This window comes from Coffea eugenioides, chromosome 6, assembly GCF_003713205.1.
Source record: "Coffea eugenioides isolate CCC68of chromosome 6, Ceug_1.0, whole genome shotgun sequence".
Taxonomy (NCBI): Eukaryota; Viridiplantae; Streptophyta; class Magnoliopsida; order Gentianales; family Rubiaceae; genus Coffea; species Coffea eugenioides.
This window is the reverse complement of record NC_040040.1, coordinates 6316483-6341053: the sequence shown is the minus strand read 5'-3', so window position 1 is coordinate 6341053 and position 24571 is coordinate 6316483. Positions and strand designations below refer to the sequence as shown.

Sequence of the window (24571 nt, the reverse complement as noted above, 5' to 3'; positions counted from 1 at the left end):
TCGTCCGATGAAGGGATGGAGAATAAGGAGTGGAACTACTCTCGTTCTTGTATCCATTGCTTTGTTTTGTTACGTTTTTCATTATGGGGTACTCACACTTACTTCACTTTTTCTTTATTATTATTACTACAGTATTATTTTGTTGAAAGTAAACCATCGTAGACAAAATTCTTGCGCTCTCCTTCTTCCATCTTTTCTGATGGTTAACGCGAATTGAAAATTCCTTCGCAAATTGACATGACCCAAACAAGAAAGAGTAAATATTCCTACATCTTAATCTCTGCAAAAGGGAAATACAGAGTCAACTTCTAATAATATCCAGGAAGTAATTGGCTCCCATTAATCCTCACAAAAGAGTTTGTTTCTACTTGGTCGTATCCATAAACATGATTACTTCTTGTTAGCAAAGCGACAATCCTTTCTTACCTCTCCCTCATCATTGAGAAGGGGATTATTCTCGGACAAAATCAGCAGAGCCCTTGAAAACTGGTCTTGGAAGTAGTCATTGTCAGCAGCCATCTTCTGGACAAAAGGAGACGTCAAAGGATCCGAAGCCAATTCTTGATCGACTATCAGGAGCCCTTTGCCGTCCAAGATGCTCTTGTAATATAAGTTATCGAGCACCATGGGCGTTGCAAGATCATCTCTGGAATACTCCACCGCCTTGGGGTCTGGTTTTGGAGAGGGGCATCGACGTTTGAGGTATTCAACATGAGCAGGGTTAAGGGTCGGGTCAGCGTTTGGATAGAGTCTGTCCACAAAATTGATGCAATGAATTCGCCCCACTGAGTGACCGCCTGTAAAGTAACCAACCCATGTTATACAATTGTACGTTAAAGAACTAAACGTCCTCCGTGCAAATAACGTTAAGAAATTACTCCCACATAAACTGCTGTCTATCATTGATAAGGTGCATTAATCTTTGATAATCATGTGTGAGTTTGGTTAAAGAAGAGAAGTTGTTCCAACCGAAACGTAAAGGTTGTCATGCCATGCATAATTGCTGTCATAAGTTAAATGACGACTTCAACGGTGATTTGTCACAATTTTAAATTTTTTGACTTGCGAAGAAAAGCTTATCGATCACTCTTTTATTTTACCATAAAATTGAGGGGAAGCCTTCTTTTTCTTTTTTGAGATTTTTTTTTTTTTGGGTTTAGGTAGACATACTTTTTTTTTTTTTTTTAGAAAAAAAAGTTTGAATGATTTTGATTCTGATCACACTATAGGTCAGTGCGTGTTCAAGGGGATTCTTACCGATCGCCCACTAATATAATTTTCACATTGATAGCAACAAGATTCGAACACACCAGATTTTTTGTCAGAAAATGATCCGTCTTTACTAAGTAAGTCAATTTGTATTGTGGTTCAGGTAGGTATAGTGGCATACAAACGTTAATTACCTAGTAAAGCAACAGTTCCTTCTGCATCGATCCCAACCGACTGAAAGCGCGAAAGAACTGAAGACATGCTATCGTTATGGTTAGGAATAAGGCTGTCAACGTCCGCCGCATGACTGACTTTGCTGTCTTTCCTCCCGGTTTTCATCTCAATTTCTGGCCCTCCCAACTGTAGCATCAAATTTCAACAATATGGTCACTGGTCAGGCAACCAAGAGAATTCGATGCCAATTTGCGCCTATAGAAATCTATGGGGAAGGCAAAGGGTTTTTACTTATACAACATTAGAATTTGTCTCACCAAAACGACGCCATCCCTTGCAGAGAGAGCGACGATATCAGCACAAGAAACTGTACCGGGGCATTCACTTTCCAGGGCCTGCTTAATTGTGTTTATGTACTTGAAGTTTCTCATTCCAAAGCTCCTCGCTGAGTTCTTCTCAGACTCCATGCCAGGGGCGTTGTCCAGCAGAAGCGACGCATCGCATGACTACAGATTAAATGCTAGTAATATATTAGCCCCATGATCATCGAATAACACGACACACAATATATATATATATATATATGTATATAGTTGTTTCTTGCATGCATGAACCAATAGGATAATGATCATACTTACCTTAACCATGCAATCATGGAATATATTTCTGACCCACGAAATTGCAGTATTTCCATGCTTGTGGTACAGGTTGACGACTTGCTCTTTGATGATCTCTTCAGCCCTTGGGCAACTTTCTGAGTAGTAGTTTAATTGGAGATCACTTTTCCCTGAGGCACCACATATAATGTAAGTGTGTTACTACTACAAGGTTTGTAATTTAATCGGCAATCAGCATAATCCAAACGGAGACGCAGAATAAGGATGACGATTTCACAATTAAGACAAAGATACAAAGAAACAGCAGCGATGAACTAAAACTTTTGAAAGGAAAAAAAATTTGTTGACTTTGATTGGTGGGGTCAGCGGGGATTACAATTTTAAAAAAAGGAAAGAAGAATGAAAAAAAAAAAAAAAAAAAGAAGTACCAGAACAAAACTGTAAGAGCAACGGTAATAACAGAAAGATGAAGAAGCAGGAGCTCGAACGAGGGATCCTGTTGGCCATCTCTCCTTTTATTGCCTTTCTTGAGAAAGGGAATGTGGGCCGTCTGCAGATTTCTACGCAGTACATATATATATATACATATGCAGTAGCAGGGAGGGATATATCATATATGCTGCCTCGGTGGATGCAGAATGGAACCGAAATCAGAGTCTTGTTCCACTCAAGAAAATTTGTTTGACCTTTCGGCTGTATATTTCAATTTTCACCACGCGTGCACAGCCTGCACTCACCGAAAGTCACCGCAGCAAATCAATGCTCAAATATAAAACTAAGTATATATTAGTCAAGTTGCAATTTGGAGACATGAACACTGCATAAATTTGGTAGAGGCCAATTAATGTGGTGCTGCTGTCATGCCTGGACCAAGACTTGTACATTCAGCATAAATATTCCCCACAAATTTCAACCATTTCGTATTATTTTCTTTATGTTAGTTTAGTTAATCTTCAATTGGACAACAATTACAAGACACCATCCCGAAGCACATAACCTTCGAGACTATGGGCAGCCCTCCACCGCCGCCAAAAGTTGGTATTATGATGGCAACTTGGTAACTTAACCGCCACTCTATGTGGATGACACATGCTGTCCGGCGTAGTGTGGTGCACTTGTAATAGTTCGAAGAAAAAAAAATTAAGAAAGGCTATGGTGAAAGCGATTTTAGTGGTGTGTGGATTCCATTGCGACACCAAAGAGTCCATTTGGTTTGTGCGTGAAATAAAAAGTGATTGAAAAATGTGTTCGTGTGAAAATTTTTTTGAAACAAAATGGCAATCAAAACAAGGTCTAAATCTCTATGAAACTAGAAAAAGGCATGCCAATTGCCACTAGCGTCCCAAGAAATCGTGAAGCTAATACTCTAAAAACAAAATCATGAAACTAATAGCCCATTAACCTATTGAAAACATCGCGACTTTCAGGACGACTCGGACAAGTATAACATGAACATGAAGGTTATTTATGATCCTTACCTCTGAGATGGTGCGCGGAGGAAGGGAAGCTTTGAAGGGGTGGTCCTGAAACTGAGAAAGCAGTCTCCAGAACGTAGACCACCGATAAATAGGTAGAAATAATAAACTCAAAGAAGAATTTGATCCATCGGGGACTCCTTGAAGATAATCCCAATCTAACACAAATTGCTATCCAATTTTATCTACACTGACGATTCAAACTTATGTATAGGCTCAGATAACATTGCATAACAAGTAAGAGGGAAAATAAGATAAACATCCAAAATGAATAAGCATTGATAAGCCAAATAATGATCGAAAAGAAAACAAAAGAAAGATTGTGAAGTTACCTAAATATATCTACTAACATGAGAATTCCAATCTTGTTCTTGTTCGACGTGAGCTATAACGAGGTTAATATAATCATTTAGCATTCTTATGTGAAGCAAGGCGAATTGAGGTGATAAGTGTAGATTTTTTAAATTTATTTTTGGAGATAGACTTGAAAAAGAGATTAAACACGTCTGCTGAAAGAAATTTGACAAAGACAAAGATAGTTTTCAATGTTCTTTTTCAAAAATTTTCGCTAGTCTTAATATCCTTTCCCTCCACTTTCATCCACTTTTGGATGGATAACATGCTGACAAAAAATAAGTAAACCTTATCCTTCGTTTTCCTCCCTATCCTTTCCTTTCCCTTCTCAAAAATCAATCCAAACATTAAAAGGAAAAAAAAACCTTATCCCTCTATTTCCCTTCTTTTACTTTCCCTCCCATTCTCTCGAAACACAAGGTAGCTTAGAGTTAGTTTTGGTTATAGGAGTTAGAATAGGGATTAACTTTATTTCACTATCTTTATCTCATAAAGAAAAGAAGAGACCCACTTTTTTCTACATCGTATATACTTCTTAAATTGTAATTATAGTTATCTTTCTGAGACATACTTGAGATAGTTTGTTATGTCATCATGTAAGCAGCAACCGATCCAAGATTTTAGTTTAGGGAGCGAGGTATCAATGATATATATGATAGCAAACAAATTCTACAACAAATAAAATATACTATACGTAAAATGAAAGTTCAATAGACTATAATTAGAAATAAGAAATTTTTTAAAAATAAGGACATAATGTAAAAAATATATATATGAAAATTAGACTCTATACCATTTTATTTATTATCGATGTGAGGCGTTCGAAATTCGTGGTTGAACCTTTTTCAATTTGTGTGATAGTTAGATTTTTTTCGTTTTTAATCTTTGTCTTTGGTTTCCCATGTAATATGTACAGTGTTACAGTTTTATTTATACCGTTTTATATTTTTTTATCTTTCTAAGGTTCCGTTTGATAAAACTGAATCTGAATGCTGAAGTCTGAATTCTGAAATCTGAATACTGAAACAGTTAATTTGCTGAATTTTAATCACTGAAAAAAATATATGAATGTCTGAATTTTAATGCTAAACCTATTTATACTGTTTGATAAATATTTATAACTGAATGCTTAATAAGTTTAATTTGACAATTTTGCCCTTATATCCTTTCATTCAAAAAAGAAATAGAATCTATGATTTAATTAGTTTAAAATTGTTAGGTATGAAATGACAATATTTATTTTTAAATCAAATTAATATAAAAGATGAAATATATTATATGAAGAGTATGGAGAAGATGTGAAAGTCATTAAAAAAGGAGAAAAGAGAAACTAAAAATCATTAGATAGAGAATATTAGGTTGTTTAATTAGATAAGAATTTTGAACATAATTAACAAATAAGGGTAGATTTGGTAGATAAGATAAGGTAGTTGAAGTAATTCTATTGATTCTTATCAGAATTAAGCATTCAGTTAGGATTCTTGTGCTGAAAAAAATACACACAGGTTCAGCACTGCTTAACAAATTCAGCAAATAGATTTTTATTTATCAAACACTCAAAACATTTGAATGTCTGAAAAAATTCAGATTCAACACTTTTTTATGTTATCAAACAGACCCTAGACTTTTTATGTACAGAGTTTAGCTTTCGGAAGTCCAAATAGGAAGCCCAAATCATAATCCATATCAGGCATCACGAAATTCTTCATCAAGGAATTATTCGGGAAATAATCCCAAAAATTCTCCAAAGTTGTTGTGGTATACCAGTACGAGCAACAACATACATGGATCAGTGCATCAGATGTAGGCACGTACCAATTGTCAAAAATCACTTCATGTACATCTCTTCGTTTGTTCCATTTAGTTAAGATAAAGGAAATGATCATGATCACCAAATTGTCTCTTGCTAAAAAGATACATTTACACGTGACCCTTTGAAGAGTAATGCACTAGAATTGAGACTGAAAATTGAAGTAAATCCTTAAATCGTCACTTTCTTTTGCTTTGAGCAAAAGGGCAGTAGGAAATTGTTTTATGATAAGGTACAAAGGAGAATTTTTTTCCTGTTCGTCCTTTGTTGTTCTATAGTTACAGCTAGAGAGAGAGGAAAAAAAAAAAAAAGAGGAGGAAAATCTCTACCTGCATACTTCAACGGGCTTTAAAAGTAACTGACAACTTTTCCTCCAAACAAAAAAAAAAAAGTAGTAACTGATAACTCTTTTTACAGTTCCCAAACTGTCGGCGCTAGGGAAGTTCTATCGTCTTCATATTGGTAGCAAGTTTCAAGATTCAAGTTTCAAGCGCAATCGCGGAAGCGACGGTTCTAGCCCAGTATTTGAGATGTTTCTTCATATCCGCAGCGGTAGAGACTCTGGGAATTCTTAAATTTAGGAGCGGTGAGTCAGGCCTTCTGATTAGCCACGCCTCCGATAGATACGGCCTAGTTATGGTTTGTTCAGCTCCTCCTTCAACTCGTCGAGTTTCATTATGTGGAGGGCTGCCCATTAAAATGTTATCTTTCCCTTGAATGGTGCTTCCGGACAGCTCCAGTCTTTGCAACCCTGGAATTACGCTCATCATCCTTTTGCTCATGTTTTCGTTGTTAAAAATGAAACCCAAGTCCATGAAACCTTGTACTTCTTCCAGTTCAAGCTCGCACAGGCTTTTGCAGCTCATGGTTTTGTGCAATCTCCTGCCAGTGGTACCTGCAGTACTAGAGAGTCTGAGGCTTCTTGATCGCTTTAAATTAGATGGCGACGATGACTGAGACCGGGATCTGCTGGCCGTAACCTCTGATTCAGCACAAGTAGTAGTAGTTTCCTTCTCATCACTCTCTTGCTCGTCAAACTCAGCCTTTTACGTGAATATATATATGTATGCACAAGCGGCAACGTAAATTTAATACTTTCATGGACGCGTCCTAGCTTGCATATAGGCATCACTACGTGTGTGCTCATGTGCTCGTGTGTCGGTGAGATCACAAAGGCATAGGTGGTGCAATAAATTAATTGCTGGAGATTTTGCTAACCTGATTAGTTATGGAAGATGATGATGAGTCTTCGTCCGAAATAAGCTGCGTTTGAGAGTCGTTGCTTGATGAATATAAAAGTTCTTCTGAGACTGCAGCCATGGATGACGGCTTATGGATCTTTGAATAAAGTGAAGGCGTCGATGGTTCCGAGACAAGAATAACGTTGCGAAACCAAAGATTATCCATGAGCCCTACTAGACATGATATGGCATAATTGTCTGCCATGAAAGGATAGTATACTGAGGGAGGAAGGCAGAGAGAGTCCAAGAAGGTGAAGGGGATGGATATTTTGGGTGTAGAAACTAGGAAGATTCGATATTATCTTAGGATGCGTTTATGACGGTGTGGTGGTTGTGAATTGAAACAAAATAAATGAACCAGAATCGATTCAGAAAGTCTGTGGGATCCCGGAGATAGCAGATGTGGCCACGAATCATGGACCTTTCCCCTCCTCCTTTGTTTCACATGCCAGTATATGTAATCATCATTGGCCTTGCCCGCTGCTTAAAGACAACACTCCGATGAGGACGCGCGACTGGATGAGTATTGTGCTGGACCATCATTTTTTGGTTGTAATTGTAACGTACGGGTTTTTGCAGTCATTCTGCAAAAAACAATGCAAAAAAAAAAAAAAAAAAAAAAAAAAGGCTATATTTTTCTTGAAAAACGCGACCTTCCCTATCATTTACCGGCATCTACGTCTAATTTGGATTGCGTTATAGGGTTTGAACTTCAAATTTTGGTTATCCTATCATGTATGTATCAACGTTGAGTTGATAATGTAACAAAATTTTAATTTCTTTAATCAAAATCTACCTATTTAAGATTTCTTCAAACTTGACTTTTTATTTTATTATGTGATTAGATGCCCTTTCATCTTCAAAACTCGAACTTTTGAAGTTCTTCATCTCTTAATGATTGCCCCATCAATCACTTAAACTGATTTGCACACGGGATCCTCAGTGCCACTTCTACATTTATGCCAAGTGTCCTATTTATTTAATTTGTCACGTGTTGTTTATTTAAATTTCTTCTACTATCACGTGATAAGTGGAATTGACACTGAATTTGACATCGAGTAGTGACATAGAGGATCCCAACTGATAAATTTGGTGTCTCCATTATTTTTAGCTTCTTTACAGAATCTTGAATAGTCAGAATGTTTGACAAGGAAAAAAAAAAAAAAAAGTACTTGAGTAGGACAAATGTATTCATTGCGAAATGAGTCACGATGCTTTATTATATCCGTTTTGTTTTCTCCAGCAATACATTTTTTGTCTTTGAGTAGTACAGTAGTATGATCCTTTCTCCTAACATGGAGTTAATGGGATCTGATCAGTCTAAAATTTTACTGTGGCACTTCTTCGACGATTTCTTGTTCATCTTCCTCCGTTAGGTTAATCCTCAAGTACTTCGCCATCAAATTAACTACTGCTATACATATTCTGGAACGGACTCGATGCCATCTGATCAGGACTTAATTCAAGATTATTTTACTACTGAGAATGAATGAGAAGGGCAAAAGAGTAGGATTTAATAAAGTGACCAGGAGTTTCAGTAGATCCAGCGACTGCAAACAGGCCATAAAGTATGATGATATAATTTGGCAGGACAGGCAATCAAGTATAAATGGACCAACATTTCTCAAACTCTGCCTAAATTTTGTCAAAACCTGACGATTAGTAGAGAATTAAAAATGATAATTATGCTTTTCAACGGTGTTTGATGTGCTGATTAAACAAATTTTGCTGCCGGGCAAAGAATTGTTGTAGGGTGGCCAATTAATATCATGTTTTCTCTTTCTTTCTTTTTTTTCTATTTTTTCTGGTAAGAAAGTTCTCTATTATTGCCTTTGTATCTGTACTTCTATTTGAAAATTTTAGCGTATATTTATTGCAGGACAAAGTTCATAAGTTTGCAAAGTTTTCATCAGCAACTTTATTTTTTATCAACTCATTGAAAGAAAGAAAAAAAAATGGATTTGAATAATTTAATTCCTTTTCCTACTTGTTCTCTGGCTTCATTGAAGATTTTTAGAGTTATTCAACCACCACAAGCGGGCATTTGGTCTAGTGGTATGATTCTCGCTTAGGGTGCGAGAGGTCCCGAGTTCAATTCTCGGAATGCCCCTCGAGTATTTTTTTTTTTTTCTTGGGCTGCAAGTAACGTAATGTTGTAGCCTTGTAGGTTCTTCACAATGGGCCTGTGTGAGCGAGAGTCTTTGTCACTGGCGCTTTGCGGCTTGCAATTGGAAGACCAGTTTAGAAAAAATCAAACACCACCACAAGCGGGCATTTGGTCTAGTGGTATGATTCTCGCTTAGGGTGCGAGAGGTCCCGAGTTCAATTCTCGGAATGCCCCTCAAGTTTTTTTTGTTTGGGCTGCAAGTAGAGCAATGATGTAGGTTCTTCACAATGGGCCTGTGTGAGCGCCAGTCTTTGTAACTGGCGCTTTGTGACCTTTGAAGCCCATGCGGCTGGCATTTGGAAGACCAGTTTATAAAAAATCAAACACGTCGGAAGAATTAAACGCAGTAATCGTTTTTGAACACTAGAAATTTGGTTAGTACTAATCTCTCTCTCTCTCTCTTTTTGACAAAATGGATATGTTAATCTGCAAATTCTCACGACTTTTGCAATTGTCAGTTCCAATTGTACTCTACTAACCATGGAAAAAAATTATCAAAATTGTTCATATTGTAAAGCCTTCAACTTCGGTGACGGCATCTTTTGATTTGTCTGCCTCTGGACGTGGTGTTGTTAAAATAGATACTTTATTTTTTTGGAACGCTATAAAATATATTCTAAACCTACTCTTACTCAATATTAGGGGGAGGAGGATCCAAAGAGATTCAAGAGAAATTCAAAGGGAACTGAATCAGAATTACTACCAATCCCAACGGCCGTCTACGCATCCATTAATAAATTTTTTCAGAAAAACCTGAATTTTTTAAAATACAAGTCAAGAAATCCCTTGATGTACGTCCAAATAGAGATTTAAAGTTTTTTTTGGTAAAGTAGTTGGTTGGTTAAAATAGAAACTTGTTCCGGTACTATTTCACATTGACGCTCCTGCGAATATTTCAAAATCAAGTGAAATGATGCTATGGTCAAGCTGAGAGACTAGAAAAATCCCCACTTACAATGTCCGATTCCACCTCACGATTTCTAACCATATTCTAAAATCTAAACAGCAAAGCCATGCATATGAACCTCGAGGTTTCAAAACCCGCCAGGAGATGAATAATTCTCGAATTTGTTCGTTACTACTTTTGTCTCGGCATACAGGTTTGGTCGTACGAGAAAAATGTAAGCCCCAAAAAAAAAAAGAAGAAAATCTTGTGAATCACAATCTCAAAACTTTCTTGCAACATCAAACAAAGTAGTAATAAACACGGGAGATGAACAAACAAGACCATGACTGACTATTAAGTAACTGTAGATCACATACCAAAAGGGTAATGCAAATTCCTTTGAATATCTATTCAGCACCAAGTTCATCAGTCTTAGAACATTTTACGAGTGCTCAGTACTCACAGAATCAGCAGTCAATTTTCCAAAGGGATGCAGAAATCTACAATCGCCTACATATTTCCACATGTGAGCATCTCCATGAACCAGACAATCAGGGATGCCCGTGAAAAATAAAGGGAAAGATTTGCATGGTTCCTCTCCCATATTCCACCAATTAACCTGATATGTTATTTAGTATTGCAGATCCCTTGAAGCACTGACAGATTGTCCGGCAAATATGGTCAAGACAGAAGAAGGAAGACAGGGTCAGCAGATACAATTAATGAGTCAACTAATAAGTCGACTCGCAAAGCTTTCTTTTGTGCCATTTTTTCACCGTATCTTAGTCATATACGGTTCCCTTTTAAAGCACTGTTAAACCAAGGTAACTAGTGTCTCAGTTCATTCATATTCTAAATTATTTTGAATTTCCTCTATCTTTTGCATGATCAGGAATTTGGGTGAACTTTTCCGATACTAGTCAAAAGAAGAATGGCAGCAGGAGGAGGTAGATCTCTTGAAGAGACACCCACTTGGGCAGTTGCAGTTGTCTGCTTTGTGCTAGTAGCAATATCTACAATCATTGAATACGCCATTCACTTGATTGAAAAGGTAAACTTAACATTACCATAACATTATGCAACCACATCAAAATATAGAGTGCATGAACTCTAAACGTATGATTTTGCTGGTTGCAGTGGTTAACAAAGAGAAATAGGAGAGCTCTTTGTGAAGCACTTGAAAAGATCAAATCAGGTTGGTCGTCCAACCAACATTGAACTTACTCTCTAACCGAGTGTGCAGAACCTAACTCACCGTTCTGTTTTTCTCTTGCATTGTCTCAGAGCTTATGCTTCTAGGTTTCATGTCATTGCTCCTAACAATAGGACAAGGGCCAATTTCAGAAATATGCATATCAAAGTCCCTAGGCACTACTTGGCATCCATGCAACAAAAAACAAGAACATAGCAGGCACGACATTGATGCAGAAAAGGAAGCAAGTGGACATAGAAGGCTCCTCGCATTTCCAGAATCTAGCTACGGTCAACGACGTGTTTTGGCAGCTGCTGGCTATGACAAATGTGCAGCAAAGGCACGATTATTTACATCCTTGCAACCGAACCAGAAACAAATTCTTTACAATAATAGCATTACTAGTGTATACTTTCTTGAGTTCATGATTGGACAATTAGAAATCTCCCCTCACATGATGGAGGACAATCGTTCTATTTCAAAATATGGACTAACCAAGATAACATAAGGAAAACCAATAGACATTTCTTGATCAAATATACCAAAAGGCGATAATGAAAAGGGGATATGAACCGTAAAAGTAAATACATACCTCGAGCTGTTTTTGATGCATTGTGTGCTATGTTTGAACTGCCTTCTTGCAGGGAAAAGTTCCATTTGTGTCCTCTGATGGCATCCATCAACTTCACATATTCATCTTTGTACTAGCTGTTTTTCATGTGCTTTATTGTATAACCACATATGCTTTGGGCACAGCCAAGGTATGGTCCTCCTCAGTCCACATATTTATTCATACATTACTATGACCATCTGGTGAGTCAAGTTTGTTTAACTACATCACAGATGAGAAAGTGGAAAGCATGGGAAATGGAAACCAGAACATCAGAGTATCAATTTGCACAAGGTAAGTACTTGCTTGACCGAATAAAGTAATGTCTTTGTGACCAACTTCAAGTGAAAATGAAGTATTTAAATTTTGTAGATCCAGAGAGGTTTAGATTCGCAAGAGACACGTCTTTTGGGCGACGGCATCTAAGCTTCTGGAGTCGCTCAACCATTCTTCTATGGACGGTAAAACCAATGAGATGTCCTCCTCTGTTTACAACTATCAGCTACTCACCAACTGCCCCCTTCTTTTTCCTTGTTAGTAGGGCTTTACCCCGAAGGGAGCCCTACCAGAAATTCTCAATGGCCAATGCCAATGAGGGGGTTTGGAAATAGTTTATTGTGCATTATTTGTCTTTGCACGTTTAAAAGAGCAAATCATCAGATAACGATCATCAACCTCTGAACCCATTTGAATGTACCAGACAATTGTTCCGTCTCCTCTCTCTCTCTCTCTCTTCTTATTCTTAATCATCCCTACCTCAAGCCGCTGCACCTCATTTGCCACCTCTCCATCCTTCCCCGTTTTTTCTAATCTATACCACTGCATTCAAGTTCTCAACTGATCCGAACAATCCAAAATTGTTCTGTACGGCCCTTTCCCACCGTTGGGCGGTTCCAACAACTGGAGCCAACTTAATTCGTCATATAAGTATAAGCTACATTTACAAAACCTTCCAGCCAATTTAAGTCAGTCAGCTTCTAATCCTACAGTAATATGGCATGATATCCAAGCTAAGCTCAACTTTTAAAATACGCTGTCGACGCCCTTTGTCATTGTTTCAGTCTCCTGCTTAAGCTCAAATTAAGATTCAATCCAGTTTTCAAAGTCTGCAAACCCTATCCCAACAAATTCATGGGAAGGAAATTAACTATTTCACCTTGATTGAAATATACGAAAGGAGTATCAGATGACATTAATTATTTAGTCACGAGCAAACAGGGAAACAGAATTTAAGGATTTTCAGCATGATGCACCCCATACTTGGTGTCAATGGATTTGATAGATCTGATACAAGATGGGGAGAGGAGAGGAGAGAAGGTAAATGGGAAAAGCAACGTTGTTGGTTTAACAGCACAGGCTGTCATGCAGATGAAATGGAGAGGGGTAGGAGATAGAAATAGATGAAATGGAGCAAGCTGTCATGCAGATTACTCGTATGCACTCGAAGCAAGCTCCCATGTGTAGTTTAAGAACCAAGCTGACTTGCTGCACCCTAAGATGCCACTAATTTTGTTGCAGTTGTTGAATATATCTAGATACGTGTGATATATTATACATCAATTATAGGGATTAGATAGCCTGATTATTAGCCTGATTATCCTAGTTTAATTATAGGAAGTAGATAGCTAATTATTCTAGCTTGATTTTAGGATCTTGATAGCTTGATTTTAGGATCTAGATTATTTCAATCTTGTATATATATGTCAGTTGTACTACTCACATGGGTAGTGAAGGAATGTCATCCCAAAATATCTTCCTCTCTTGCTTCTTCTCTTTCCTGGTATCAGAGCAAGTTAGAAAGAGAAATTCGTTTTCTAATCATCCCACCCGGTGATTTTACCCGGTGATTTTCTTTAACCCAATATCATTATGTCTACATCCGATACATCTATAACATCTACATCTAAATCCACAACTCCTCTCATGGCCAATCCATCTATTACTGGTTGTACTATTATTACTACCGAAAAACTAAAAGGCAGTAACTACTCTACTTGGGCTGCTGACGTAGAGCTATGGTTTATGGGACAAGGATATAAAGATCATCTTACTACTAAACCTGATGATACTATGACTGATCCATCCAAGTGGGAGCGAATCGATGCTCAATTGTGTAGCATGCTTTGGCAGACCATTGATTCTTCACTAAAGCAAATTTTCCGTCCACATAAGACTTGCTTTAGTGTTTGGGAGCAGGCCAAAGCATTATACACTAATGATATATCTCGTGTTTATGCCGTTTGTTCTGATTTGATGAGTCTCATTGCACCTCGAAAACTTGATATGCCTATGAGTTCTTACTTAGGCAGAATTCAAGGGGTCCTTTCCGATTTCAATGAGTTGCTACCCCCTGCTGCAACTCAGCAGGAACAACTCTCTCAGCGAGGTACATTTTTTATGCTTTTGGCTCTCTTTGGATTACCTGCAGAATATTCTACCATTCGTGACCAGATTCTTGCTAGCCCCACAATTCCTACTTTGTCTCAAGCTTTTTCACGGCTGTTATGGCTCCCGGATGAATCAAAATCATCTTCGGAGACTATCGTTGTTGATTCATCAGCTTTGGCATCTCAATCCAGCCAAAGAGGAGGTCGTGGACGTGGCCGTGGTCGAGGTGGTTATAATGGTAACAAAAATCGACCCTACTGTGACTATTGTAAAAAGGTTGGCCACACAGAAGATCGGTGTTGGCTCTTGCATGGACGTCCTCCCCAACAAGTGGCGAATATTGTTCAATCCGAACCTTGCGCAAGTTCAGAACCAACTCTCAAGCCTGAGTATGAAGATTTTGTGAAATGGTTTACAGCCAAACAGTCTTCCACACCTACTGCCTCAGTTGTACACACTAGTAATGTTAGCGCATGTGTCTCTCAATCTCCATCTCTTGGCCCATGGGTTTTAGATTCTGCTGCCACAGATCATATTTCTGGTAATCCACAACTTTTCTCTTCACTCCATAGTTCTACTTCTCTACCCAATATTACTCTTGCTGATGGCTCACAAACCCAAGCTAAAGGGATTGGCAAGGCTAACCCTCTACCTTCTGTGCCTCTCGATTCTGTTCTTTTTGTACCCAATTGTCCTTTTAGTTTAGTATCTGTTCGTCGTTTGTGTCGTTCTCTTAACTGCTTAGTTACATTTGATGAGGAATCTGTAATTTTACAGGATCGAGGTACAGGGCGGACGATTGGCACAGGGCGTGAGTCTCAGGGACTTTACCATCTGTCTTTACCAACACCAGTATCTTGTTCTGCAATAGATGATCCTCTGCTAATCCATAGTCGTTTGGGTCATCCAAGTTTAAATAAGTTTCGAAAGATGGTGCCATCTATTACCATGTCTTCCTTAGAGTGTGCATCATGTCAGCTTGGAAAACACACTCGTAGTCATTTTCCGAAAAGGGCTAATAGTAGAGCTGAATCTCTATTTTCTTTGGTCCATACTGATATTTGGGGACCGAGTCGTGTTATTTCTACTTTAGGTTTTCAGTATTTTGTTACTTTCATTGATGATTATTCTCGTTGTACTTGGGTGTTTCTTATGAAGAATAGATCTGAAGTGTTTTCTATTTTTCAAAGTTTTGTCTCTGAAATTCAAACACAATTTGGTGTTTCCATAAAAATCTTACGTAGTGATAATGCACATGAGTATTTCTCCACCTCTTTCAAGTCCTTTATGGAGTCTAAAGGGATCATTCATCAATCATCATGTTCTCACACCTCACAACAAAACGGGATTGCTGAAAGGAAAAATAGACATTTGGTTGAAACAGCACGTACTTTACTTCTTCATGCAAATGTTCCGTTACGTTTTTGGGGGGATGCCATTCTCACTGCATGTTATTTGATTAATCGCATGCCATCATCTGTCCTTAAGGATCAAGTTCCTTACTCTTTTGTATATCCTAATGCTCCACTATTTTCTATTTCCCCTCGTACATTTGGCTGTACATGTTTTGTACATGATTTCACTCCTGGAAAAGATAAGCTGTCTTCACGTGCTGTCAAATGTGTATTTTTGGGATACTCTCGAACACAAAAAGGGTACAAATGTTTTTCTCCTGATCTTAGACGATACATCATCTCTGCAGATGTTACGTTCTTTGAGTCTACTCCTTTCTTTCAGCCTAACAAGTCTGAGCATTCTACAATCACGGAAGATATTCCTGTTTCTACTTATTTTGTTCCTCTTACTCATGACACTGACATTAGTCAGCCTCCTAAAGAGTCCTTACCTTCACCCGCATCACCACCACCATTGCTCACTTACCAGAGACGCAATGTAGGGAATTGTCCTACTACAGTTCCAGATACTGGTGTTGGAGAATCTGCTGATGTCCCTGATGTCTCACGAACTATTCCAAGTTCGTCACCTACCACGATCTCCTCTCCAGCCAGCCCACCCATTGCTGTCCGCAAAGGTATTCGTTCTACTCGCAATCAATGTCCCAACTATACTTGTCTCAATTATCAGCACGTGTCTTCATCCTATTATGCCTTTTTGTCCTCTTTGTCGTCCATGTCTGTTCCTAAAACTATAGGTGAGGCTATGTCCCACTCTGGGTGGCGTCAGGCAATGATAGATGAAATGGCTGCTCTTCACTCCAATTCCACTTGGGAGCTAGTCCCACTCCCACCTGGTAAATCAACTGTTGGTTGTCGTTGGATTTATACTGTTAAAGTTGGTCCGGATGGTCAAATTGATCGTCTTAAAGCTCGTCTAGTAGCTAAGGGTTATACTCAAATTTTTGGTCTGGATTATACTGACACCTTTTCTCCAGTGGCCAAGATGTCTTCTGTTCGTCTCATCTTATCTCTTTCTGCTGTTCATCATTGGCCTTTGCACCAATTAGACATCAAGAATGCATTCCTTCATGGTGCATTGCAGGAGGAAGTTTATATGGATCAACCACCTGGTTTTGTTATTCAGGGGAAGTCTAGTGGAATGGTTTGTCGACTAAAACGTGCACTCTATGGTCTCAAACAATCTCCTCGGGCCTGGTTTGGACGCTTTCGTGATGTTGTCCAAAAATATGGCATGATCCGTAGTGAAGCTGATCATTCAGTGTTTTATCGTCATTCTCCATCAAAAGGTAGCATTTATCTTGTCGTTTATGTCGATGATATTATTATCACTGGACAGGATCATGATGGAATTGCTCAGTTAAAGAACCACCTTTTTGGCCATTTCCAGACGAAAGATTTGGGCAAGCTTCGTTATTTCTTGGGTATCGAAGTTGCCCAATCCAAAGAAGGTGTTGTTATTTGCCAACGAAAATATGCATTGGACATTTTGGAGGAGGCAGGCATGTCAAATGCTAAGCCTGTCGAAACTCCAATGGATCCTAATATTAAATTATTTCCAGGACAGGGGGAGCCACTTAAGGATCCTGGAAAGTATCGTAGGCTTGTGGGACGGTTGAACTATCTTACAGTAACACGTCCTGACATATCTTTTTCTGTCTCAGTGATCAGTCAGTTTTTAGATTCCCCATGTGATACTCATTGGAATGCAGCTCTCCGCATTCTCAAATATATCAAAGGAGCACCTGGCCAAGGATTGTTGTATACTGATAAAGGAAACATGCAAGTAATTGGTTACACTGATGCAGATTGGGCAGGATCACCTATTGATCGTCGTTCTACCACAGGCTATTGTATTCTAGTTGGTGGCAACTTAATATCTTGGAAAAGTAAAAAACAAGATGTGGTTGCTAGATCCAGTGCTGAGGCTGAGTATCGAGCCATGGCTATGGCTACATGTGAGCTAATATGGCTTAAACAATTGCTCAATGAGTTGAATTTGGGGACTAGTGACCCAATGAAGTTGATTTGTGATAATCAAGCTGCACTTCACATTGCCTCCAATCCAGTCTTTCATGAGAGGACTAAGCACATTGAAGTTGATTGCCATTTTGTTAGAGAAAAATTGATCTCCAAAGTTATTGAGACGGGTTTCGTTAATTCAAGTGATCAACTTGCAGATTTTCTTACCAAGTCCCTAAGAGGTCCTCGTATAAAATATATATGTGGCAAGCTTGGTGCATATGATTTGTATGCTCCAGCTTGAGGGGGAGTGTTGAATATATCTAGATACGTGTGATATATTATACATCAATTATAGGGATTAGATAGCCTGATTATTAGCCTGATTATCCTAGTTTAATTATAGGAAGTAGATAGCTAATTATTCTAGCTTGATTTTAGGATCTTGATAGCTTGATTTTAGGATCTAGATTATTTCAATCTTGTATATATATGTCAGTTGTACTACTCACATGAGAAGTGAAGTAATGTCATCCCAAAATATCTTCCTCTCTTGCTTCTTCTCTTTCAGCAGTAAACAGAATGCACATATCTGAGACATCAAAAGTAGAACATTTCACTGTATTTGTTTTACAATTAGTTTGTTGCCGTACAGACATGAGAAATAGACCAACAAAAGTAGAAAAACAAACAGAAAACAGTCTCAAAGTAATAAGATTGGAAAGGGTTCATGTGATGAAGTTGCCAACCTTGATTCATCCATGGTATTTTTATTGCAACCACATACATATCTGTTCTTCAGTTGTAGAAGGAACAGACAGCTTCATGAATATTTCCCAGTTGCCAAGAGAGGACTCTTAAAGAGTCCTCCTCGCTGTCAAGTTCAAGGTTCGAATCTGATACCTAGCAGTTGGGGGGTAAAAAGCAAATGGGGAGGGATAGAAGGGAAACAAGGGAAAAAAAAAGTTACATGAGCAGGATAAAGCACAACTTGCTCCAATTAATTCAAGAAATTCTAGCCAAGAATGGAAATTCTTACCTGCCTCCATTTCTAATTCAAATGCCAGGTGTCTTTCTTTAGACAGTTTGTCAGATCAGTACCCAAGGTGGATTATCTGACTCTGCGCTACGGATTTATAATTGTAAGTTGTAGATAAATTCTTTTAATTCCACCACTTTAGACTGCCCCAAGATATAGTTATATACATCAGTTACCATCAGCAAGTTCTCAGCTGACCAACATGAATTTACCAGGCACATTTAGCACCACAGAATCAGGCTAATTTTGATTTCCAGCAGTACATCAAAAGGTCACTTGAAGAAGACTTCAAAGTTGTTGTAGGTATCAGGTAAAGTGTATTTACCATATTATAAACTTCATGCCACATGGGAAACATCTTCAGCTTAATCCCTTCACCCTTGAAGACAAGATAAAAAGGACAAAAAGAAAAGCTTTTTGCTATCTTTGTAAAAGACATACTATCATCATGCTAAAAGTATTCTGGAAACTGTTTCCCACTTCCATGATCCCAAATTTAACCACCAAAGGAAGCCCAATTAAACTGAAAAACAAGATCACAACTACAGCAATAGAAAAGACCATTAAGTTTTCACTCAACAATTACTATTGCTAACAAAAATTTAGACTTACTAACACCTTCCATTATTGCAGCCCACTTATCTGGTTGTTTGCTGTACTTTTCCTGCTGTTTAACACTCATGGTAAGAAGATCACCCTTCCCTTTCTATTGGAGGGCATGCATTGTGTGTCTCTGTGTGCACATGCATGAGTATAGTGTGTTAAGTTTCCCCAGGTCATGAGACAGAGAGAGGTGTTATCGAACATGGATTACTTAATATATACAAAAGTAACTAAAGCTGAGGGTGAAAAATAAGCAGATTGATATGACATTATTAGTAAGTCTAAATATGGTACTATATATCTTAGTCAGTTTACGCTTGACTAAACGTATTCACTGTAGTACTTAGATGTGACATCTACATGGTATAGAATCCAATGGTTGTCTGATAACACCAGAAATTTAATTACCCCCCCTCATGAGTCGTCGAATTGGCTTGATCCTTATAACATAACCTCTTTTTAACAGGTTGGCAGTCCTACCTGTGGTTACCCTTTATCCCACTGATTGTAAGCATCAAACTGTGTTTTTCAAGAATCCTCCAAGTTCAACCAGTCATACCATAATTGATCGAGATATTCACATCTCCAACGCAGATTATCCTATTGGTGGGAACTAAACTTCAGGTTATAATAACCAAGATGGGTTTAAGGATTCAAGAAAGAGGGGAAGTGGTCCAAGGAACTCCTTTAGTTCAGCCAGCAGATGATCTCTTCTGGTTCAATCGCCCTCGAGTCTTACTCTATCTGATCCACTTTATTCTCTTCCAGGTACTTAAGATCACAGTCTAGTAATATCATGGGCTCTCTGAATCAATTATAGCTGCTTCTAAACTCTCTTGTACTCTCACAGAATGCATTTCAACTGGCCTTGTTTGTCTGGTCTTGGGTAAGCCATCAAACCAATATGCATCAAAACTTTTAACTCTGTACTAGTACATGTGTATTATTGTTTTGTTGTTGTTCTGTTCCTCCATCCTCTGATAGGCGTTTCTTTTATTTCTACAAGTATGAATATGGATTTCAGTCGTGCTTCCATGAGAACACAAAAGATGTGGCAATCAGAATATCAATGGGGTAAATTTGTTATTTCTGCCTCTTTATTGGTGTCATGTCAATCTCAGCAGATACAAAATGATAGATTAATGGACATCACTAAGAAATATAAGGTCTGCAATTTCGCCAGGGTGCTGATACAAATACTCTGTAGTTACGTGACTCTCCCACTCTATGCTTTGGTAACACAGGTGAGCTGTCATATCCATCAGATGGAGATTTGTTTTTAATTTTTTCCCTCTCGTGTATGAGCCCTTTTGTCATTCACCTTGATTCCTCTACGTCAAACAGATGGTTTCAACCATGAAACCAACAATCTTCAATAAGAATGTAGCTAAGGCACTGCGTACCTGGCACCAAACTGCAAGAAAGCACATAAAGCAGAAACGTCACTCAGATTCTGTGGGTCCAGTTTCAAGTCAGCCAAGCACTCCACTGCAGGGAACATCCCCTGTTCATCTACTACACTACTACAAAAATGAGATTGATAGTGTAGAGACATCTTCAAGAATTTCCAGTTACAATACACAACCATGGGAAAAAGGATCCCCTCAACTCTCATGCCCGCAAAATGACCCATCAAGTACTCAACAAGCTAGAAATAATCATACTATTGAAGAAAGAGTAGCTTCTGAACAGGTTAAAAACAAGGAAGGCTTAGTCCCTCAAACTCATTTATTCCAACACAAAGTAGATATTCCGTCAGCAGATTTCTGATTCAAGAACTGTGGCAGAATGGGAAGGTTGAGGCCACACGAACCAATTGTAAATGGGACAACCTGCCAAGAGTTATAGATGATTCAGGAAAATAGTTAGCTAACACAGTTCTGAAAAGTAGAAGACTCAGTTAGCATCATTAACATGGTACCCAACTTTGTCAATGCCAGTACTCATGAGACATGCATAACTTGAACAAGTCAACATTTCATTTTTTTCAACAGATTATTTTCTCCACTAAATGAGAAATATTCATTGCTAAGAAGATCTATAGTATCAGGAGCCATGGCAAAGATATATCTTTTACTAAGATTCAAACTTACTTCAGAAAAATCCAGCAAATAAGTTTTTGACATGTTCAATGTTGGTAAACCTTCATCTAATCCAATCACGTCTTAATATGCGCCTGGTGTTATTTGATTCTACCATCATCAAGTGGGTTATAGAGGTATATTCCAGCATCCATAGATGGGATCCAACACAGGAGAGCTCTATTTATGCACAGGCCTGCAGCTTGCAACCAGCCAGCGTATTAGTATAATTTTTCCCTGGTAGCCATGTCCCTGGCAAGACTGGATCCACTGATTTGTGATCTCATTGGTTCTTCAAGGATGTAGGACAAAAAATTAAAAATAAAAAAGCATCTGATAAATCAAGCATAAAAGAATCCAGGTTAGTGACAGAAAAATAACTTGTTCTGTTATATCCCCTTGAGGAACCTAATTGCCCACGGCTGACAGCATTTGATGAAACCAAATGTTTGCCAAACTCAATCATAAAGAGAGAGAAGTATTATCAACTGGTATGGTAAACAGCCCAACTATACGGTCAGTCAAAGTAAAGCACAAAGAATGAAGGAAATAGTCATCATTTCCTATTTTTCTCTTGTTAGGTGAGAGATGTCACTTGTTTCAGAAGCACCAAAACCAGTTCAACATTAAAATAATAATAACACCTGATAGATAAAGCCACCCAAAATTTAGCGCGAAAATGAAACTGCTGTTTAATACTACTACATGCAACCTAAAGGGAACATATGGCAACACATAGATGTAAATCTTACTCATGTTAACCAAGTTGTACAGGCAAAAAAATGGTACCAAGACATACACTGGAGAGAGAAGGTAAACCACATGATTTTCAAGAGAATCATGCCACCAGAGAATCATGGTACCACAGAATTTCATTTACCATCAGAGAAGAACGTAGTTCTGTAGGTCCTGCCAATTATTAAAATCTACATCCAAAATGTCTCAGTTTGTATTCCGTTCAAGACAGCTGTGAAATACAAAAGGCATTTGCATATATGTGATGGAACCAGGAAAAAAGACAGGTTATAGAGTGGTGCCTGTTGAGAAACATAGAAAAAAATCCCAAGACAAAAAGATTGCTTTGTAGTCAAACAAAAAGCTATCGCATAATAGTTAGTTAAGTTACGAAAAACACCAATTTGGATGCCTCGAGTTCTGTTGTCCAAAATAGAAGTCCATAAGAACGAATTTCATTAGTCTCATTATCCCATCAAACACCAAATGATGAGCCAGAGACATATGATCCACGTAACCAGTCAACTGAAACGGAACTTTTTGTCAAGCAAGTATATCGATGTGGACCAAACTGCAAATGAATCAACAATCCACAAACATCTTCTTTTTTTGGTTTTTGGGGGGGGGGGGGGGGGGGGGAGAGGGGGAGGGAGTAAACTCGTACCAAGCTAATTGATGGATTTTCCAGAACATTGAAGCCAATCATTGCAAACAAGAACCGTCCAGAAGAAAAGATATTAGGAAGCAAAACCAACAACATGATTAGAAAAATTTGAAAAACTAGAGACAACGTACGAGATAATAGACATGGACTTTAATTTAAATCGTTAAACGAACATTGAACACATAGTTTTTTGTTTCACCATTAAAACAGCGTCCAGACAACCAATACAAAGATTTATCTAGAAGACACCGCCCGTGAGCCAAAGGACAAGGTAGAAGGTGGACTCATCCGGAATATTGTAATCAGCAAGAGTGCGCCCATCCTCAAGCTGCTTCCCAGCGAAAATCAATCTCTGCTGGTTGGGTGGAATCCCTTCCTTGTCTTGAATCTTGGCTTTAACGTTATCAATCGTGTCCAAGCTCTCACTTCCAGAATGATAGTCTTTCCCGTGAGCGTCTTCACAAAGATCTGCATCCCACCACGAAGCCTCAACACCAGATGGAGTATCGACTCCTTTTGAATGTTGTAATCCGCTAAGGTTCTGCCATCCTCCAGCTGCTTTCCAGCAAAAATCAAACGCTGCTGATCTGGGGGAATTCCCTTCTCATCCTGAAACTTTGCTTTGACGTTGTCAATTGTGTCCGAACTCTCAACCTCCAACGCCATGGTCTTCCCAGCCAGGGTTTTCACAAAGATATGAATTCCGCCACGGAGTCTCAAGACAAGGTGAAGAGTGGACTCCTTTTGGATGTTGTACTCAGCAAGAGTTCTGCCGTTTTCGAGTTGCTTGCCGGCGAAGATCAATCGCTGCTGATCAGTGGAATCCCCTCCTTATCTTGGATCAATCGCTGCTGATCAGTGGAATCCCCTCCTTATCTTGGATCTTGGCCTTAACGTTATCGATCGTGTCGGAGCTCTCAACGTCCAAGGTAATAGTCTTGCCGGTTAGGGTTGTAACGAAGATCTGCAAACCACCGCAAAGGCGGAGGACAAGGCCGACGGTGGACTCCTTCTGGATGTTGTAGTCCGCGAGGGTGCGGCCGTCCCCGAGTTGCTTGCCGGCGAATATGAGGCATTGCCGTCTTGGATCTTCGCTTTGACGTTATCCATCGTATCAGAACTCTCGACCTCGAGAGTTATCGTCTTGCCCGTTAGGGTTTTCACAAATATCGTCTTGCCAGTTAGAGTAATCATCGTCCTTTTCAAAAAACATGTCTATTTGGCAATTGAGTTTTTTTTTATGTTTGTCTAAAATTTTATTGTAAATTATTGTAGAAGTTTTAAAAAAAAATTTTAAAGTGCGTAAATTTTTAAATATTTTGAAATGTATAATTTTAAAATTTTAAAATTTTTTTTGAAATTATTGTAATTAAAATTTTAAAAAATCTTGTATCAGTTAAACTTGATAAAAAATTCAAGTGTCAAACAGATTATGATCAAATGAAAGATTCAACAACTACACCAAAGTTGCTTACTTTTGATAATGAATCCATGTGTTCGGATGATATGACGATATATAAGGCAGGGCTGCAAACGAATCGAGCCGCTCGCGAGCCGCTCGCGAGCGGCTCGAGTCAAGCTCGAGTCGAGCTCGCTATTAATCGAGCTCGAGTCGAGCTCGAGCCGGCTCGAGTCAAACTCGAGCTCGAGCTCGAGCTCAGAATATTAAGCTCGTTAGCTCGCGAGCCGGCTCGCGAGCTTGGGTATATATATATATTTTTTATTTTTATTTTTATTTAATAATAAAATTACGTATATTATATATATATTTTTTTATTTTTTTATTTTCATAGTAAAATTACGTATATATCCTTAATATTTTATAATTTATTAAGAAAAAAATATTATTTTATTTATTTTTTTAAAAATAAAATAATTATTTTTTATTTTTTTTCGAGCTCGAGCTCGAAATTTGCCAGCTCGTCGAGCTCGAGCTCGAGCTCGAGCTT

At 38.4% G+C, this 24571-nt stretch overlaps 3 protein-coding genes, 2 non-coding genes and 1 pseudogene across 6 annotated transcripts; 3 read left to right on the top strand and 3 right to left on the bottom strand.

Annotated features, from left to right (window-relative positions):
• Positions 1-280: 280 nt before the first annotated feature.
• On the bottom strand, positions 281-2507 carry LOC113773458 (peroxidase 21). Its single transcript, XM_027318105.1, has 5 exons — positions 2429-2507; positions 2022-2170; positions 1701-1889; positions 1404-1569; positions 281-797 (listed from the first exon to the last, which is right to left on the bottom strand). The coding sequence occupies exons 1-5, from the start codon at positions 2505-2507 to the stop codon at positions 391-393; spliced, it is 990 nt and encodes a 329-aa protein (XP_027173906.1). The 3' UTR covers positions 281-390.
• A 767-nt stretch (positions 2508-3274) lies between these two features.
• On the top strand, positions 3275-20990 carry LOC113774854 (MLO-like protein 12). Of its 2 annotated transcripts, XM_027319499.1 has the most exons (16): positions 3275-3291; positions 10885-10984; positions 11071-11128; positions 11218-11465; positions 11770-11886; positions 11969-12029; positions 12108-12196; positions 18568-18642; positions 18755-18849; positions 19173-19222; positions 19609-19649; positions 19737-19910; positions 19993-20028; positions 20149-20216; positions 20326-20386; positions 20487-20990. In XM_027319499.1, the coding sequence occupies exons 1-16, from the start codon at positions 3275-3277 to the stop codon at positions 20910-20912; spliced, it is 1716 nt and encodes a 571-aa protein (XP_027175300.1). In that variant the 3' UTR covers positions 20913-20990. The 2 variants fall into 2 exon arrangements, with proteins under 2 accessions (XP_027175300.1, XP_027175299.1); XM_027319498.1 differs by lacking the exon at positions 3275-3291 and having other exon boundaries at positions 10865-10984.
• LOC113774855 lies at positions 5785-7330 on the bottom strand. Its single transcript, XM_027319500.1, has 2 exons — positions 6858-7330; positions 5785-6682 (listed from the first exon to the last, which is right to left on the bottom strand). The coding sequence occupies exons 1-2, from the start codon at positions 7083-7085 to the stop codon at positions 6119-6121; spliced, it is 792 nt and encodes a 263-aa protein (XP_027175301.1). The 5' UTR covers positions 7086-7330; the 3' UTR covers positions 5785-6118.
• Positions 8919-8990, top strand: TRNAP-AGG. Its single transcript has one exon. It is a non-coding gene; the product is annotated as a tRNA-Pro (tRNA).
• Positions 9150-9221, top strand: TRNAP-AGG. The gene has a single exon. It is a non-coding gene; the product is annotated as a tRNA-Pro (tRNA).
• A 1767-nt stretch (positions 20991-22757) lies between the features above and the next one.
• On the bottom strand, positions 22758-23698 carry LOC113773457 (annotated as a pseudogene).
• Positions 23699-24571: the final 873 nt, after the last annotated feature.